Source organism: Cyprinodon variegatus, unplaced genomic scaffold, assembly GCF_000732505.1.
Source record: "Cyprinodon variegatus isolate N-32 unplaced genomic scaffold, C_variegatus-1.0 Scaffold830, whole genome shotgun sequence".
Classification (NCBI taxonomy): Eukaryota; Metazoa; Chordata; class Actinopteri; order Cyprinodontiformes; family Cyprinodontidae; genus Cyprinodon; species Cyprinodon variegatus.
This window is the reverse complement of record NW_015151283.1, coordinates 64,518-68,403: the sequence shown is the minus strand read 5'-3', so window position 1 is coordinate 68,403 and position 3,886 is coordinate 64,518. Positions and strand designations below refer to the sequence as shown.

General features: G+C 43.9%; 1 protein-coding gene across 1 annotated transcript; it reads left to right on the top strand.

The window, feature by feature from the left end:
• Positions 1 to 73: 73 nt before the first annotated feature.
• On the top strand, positions 74 to 1,271 carry LOC107099011 (GTPase IMAP family member 4-like). The gene is made up of 2 exons (XM_015396936.1): positions 74 to 95; positions 224 to 1,271. Exons 1-2 carry the CDS (start codon positions 74 to 76, stop codon positions 1,027 to 1,029), a joined length of 828 nt encoding a protein of 275 aa, XP_015252422.1. The 3' UTR covers positions 1,030 to 1,271.
• Positions 1,272 to 3,886: the final 2,615 nt, after the last annotated feature.

The following is a 3,886-nucleotide window of genomic DNA, read 5'->3' as shown; positions in this document are numbered from 1 at the left end:
CAAAACAACTTTTCTGCAATTAAAGTTGATCCAGATCTACTTTATCTAGATCTTCTTTTATATCCTGTCCAACATGGATTCAGACTCAGCTAAAGGTCAGTATGTCTTTCTTCCTCAGGAGACTTATCCACGTTTTTTGACAGGTCTTAGTTATACCTTCCTGAATCCAAACCGGTCTTTAACTGAGACTTTTTCCAACACATTTTATTTGGTTCTTTCAAAGAAACAAGAATTGTCCTCCTGGGAAAAACTGGAGCTGGTAAAAGTTCAACAGGGAACACCATCCTGGGAGAGAAGAAGAAGAAGGCTTTCAATGTCGACTTTTCTTCTTCATCTGTGACTGAGAAATGTCAAAAAGAAACTTGTCACATGAATGACAGAACAGTGACCGTCATTGATACTCCGGGGATGTTCGACACAAAGCTCTCTGAGAAAGACTTAAAAACAGAAATAGAAAAATGTATCATGATGTCTCTTCCTGGACCACATATATTCCTGCTTGTCATCAGTCTTGCTGAACGCTTTACAGCAGAGGGGAAGAATGCCATCAAGTGGATCACAGAAAACTTTGGTGAGGGAGTCTCAAAGTACACAGTTGTTGTTTTTACCAGAGGTGGTGAGCTTGAAGGCACCATTGAGAACCATTTGCAGAAAAGTGAGGATCTGAAGAAGCTCATTGGTGACTGTGAAGGTAGATATGTTGTGTTTAACAATGAGAACATTGGAAATCGCACTAAGGTGAATGATCTATTTGAGATTATAGACAAGGTGGTAGAATTAAATGGAGGCCATTATACCAGCAAGATTTACAAACAGGCCCAGAATAAACTATGGTGGGGTCAGGTTGGACAAGGTGTGGAGAATGCAGGAAGTTATTTAATGTGGGCAGCAGGAGCAGCTGCAGTTCGTGGTGCAATGATGGCAGGGGAAGCTGTAGCTTTGTCAGCCACACAAATGGCAGCACTAGGAGGTGCAGCAGTTATGAAAGGTATCGGATGGTTACTCACACCTAAAAAAGACAACAGCTAAAGAAAGTCAGAAAATTACTTATCTGTACACATACATACTGCTTTTACACTTTTTATTATTCAATTAAATATATTGTATTTTATCTTACATATATCCAATGGGACTGGCACAGTTATAAAGAGGCTACCTTTCATGCTGTAAAATGAAAATAGAGCTTCTTTGTTCTATCAAGATCTTACCTATGTTTAAGAAGTTCTCAGAAAGGGATTAAGGATCCTTCAAATTCAATATCATTTAAAGTGTATGAGTGAAAGTTTTGTTAAAGTGTAATAACTAAATTGTAAAAGCAAAGTTTTTTCTCTGTTTATGTCTGAAAATAAAATAATATATACGTAGCAAAAATTGATGGCAGTACTTTGATTTTCTTTTGTATCATTGCCTCCATCTGGCTACAGGAAACAGCACAACACCATGATGCCAGTTTTCTTTTTTATTAAAAAAAAAATAAGGCATGAAACATTTTAAACATTTTTGTCATGCTTGTTCATAAGTGGGTTTTCTTAAAGTACTCCAGGTTCCCCTCAAAGTCCAAAAAAAACACTGCTGGGTTGATTGGTCTCTTCAAATTGTACTATCAGTACGTGTGTGCATTTAGTTTGTCCTGTGTAAACACACTATGTATCTATGAAATACAGTAATAACCTCTATACCAGGAGTGTACCACGTCTTCCTCCCAGTTACCACTGAAGATAGGCAGCAGGGGTCTCATTTAGAAATAAATCAGCACAACAGCTAGACGATATTTTTTCTCGATCATTGGATTTGTTTTCTTGTATTGGTATTGGCTGATACTTGGCTGATTCATTAATGCTTTTAGCAGCCATTCATTGAAGTGTGAAGTAAAAATGAGCACTGAGATGCAATACGCAATGAAGAAAAGGTTTAATTTTACTCTGCAGAGGAGAACGACACAAACAGCTGAATACAGCTCTCAGTGTGGCTCTGGTGAGGTGGCTGCCCACCCCTGCATATAAAGAGAATTCTCACACTTGAGCATTGAGTCTTCCCAAGAGAAACAATTCAGTTAATCAAAGACATAAACTTAGTCAGATAAACATTTCAGACAACTGTTTTCCATTCACATGTGAGAACCTTGAACACAGTGAGGACATGTTCATCTAGGTTTCCTTCTTATCTAAACTAAGGAGGAAACTTCTTCTCAAACCTCCTCCCTTTTCCCACATCTCAACATAGAAAATGGAACAAGGTTTCTGAATAATCCCCCTATTCAGGCAGAGAAAAGGCACACTTTAAACATTTTATCTCACAAACAGGCCAAGGAAAAATATGATTCCACGGAGGTGACATGGAGTGCATGTATTGCTGCTCTTTCCATTTCTGATCCCAAACACTTGAATGATGAGGATGCTGAACATATAGCCAGACCTGAATTAAATTAATGTGAAATGGCCCAGACCAGATCCAATGGTAAATGTGCAGTGATGCTTCAGCATTTATGTTACCACACGCTCTCAAGTCCATCAATACTAAGGGTGCTTAGTGCTTAGTAAATGTTAACAGCTGAGGTAGACAGGCAAAGCTGGTGATATACTTAATAAAATTTGTTGCCGTGACCTGAAAAATATTTGTATATTTATTTTTTATTCTGGTAATGTTGTAAAGGTTCTGCATTTTTATTTGACTTAAAAATAATATATTTCTTTGCGTTTCTATATCATATACAATCACAATATGATTTGTTAAAACCTCATAAAATGCAAATGTCATGGATTTATCTAAAGCTCGGACNCTCTGCTGCTGCAGGAAGCTCCGAGGAGGACGCCGCCTCCGCTTCTGCAGCTCAGCAACAGGGTCACCCACTGTGGCTCTGAATCAGGAACTGAGGAGGCCGTCGATTGCGTCTCCGCATCAGGAACTGAGGAGGCCGTCGATTGCGGCTCCGCATCAGGAACTGAGGTGGCCGCCGATTGCGGCTCAGCATAAGGAACACCAGAAGCCACCAACTGTGGCTCCGAATCAGGAGCACCGGAAGCCACCGATTGCGGTTCCGAATCAGGAGCACCGGAAGCCACCGACTGTGGCTCCGAATCAGGAACACAGGAAGCCGCCGATTGTGGTTCCGAATCAGGAGCACCAGAAACCACCGACTGTGGCTCCGAATCAGGAGCAGAGGAGGCCACCGATTGTGGCTTCACACCAGAAACAGAGGAAACCACCGATTGTGGCTCCACAGGAACAGAGGAGACCACCGATTGTGGCTCCACAGGAATACAGGAGGCCGCCGATTGCGGCTCCGGATCAGGAACAGAGGAGGCCACCGACCGTGGCTCCTCGTACCGGAATGAAGAGGGCTTAAAGGTCCATGGACGGCGCTGAGCGGGCTCAGGGGTCTCCAGACGACTCGGAGCGGACCGAAAGGTCTCTCGACGGCTCAGAGCGGGCTCAGGGGTCTCCAGACGACTCAGAGCGGACCGAAAGGTCTCTAGACGGCTCAGAGCGGGCCCAGGGGTGTCTAGACGGCTCAGAGCGGGCTCAGGGGTCTCCAGACGGCTCAGAGCGGGCTCAGGGGTCTCTAGACGGCTCAGAGCAGGCTCAGGGGTCTCCAGACGGCTCAGAGCGGGCTCAGGGGTCTCCAGACGGCTCAGAGCGGGCTCAGGGGTCTCCAGACGGTCCAGAATTTCCAGCCATCGACAGAACGAAACCGTCCAGTGTGGTTCCGCGGGGTCCGTCGGTCCCTCCTCAAACAGCGTCAGGTAAGTCTCCATTAAGTCTGCTGGGCTAGTCTGTTGGCCGGATTGTTCTGTCATGATGTGGGAGGTTTACTAGCCCAAATGCAGAACTCACAGAGACTCAGGCAGGATTAAAGTCCAATATTTATTGGAAACACACAGGGTTC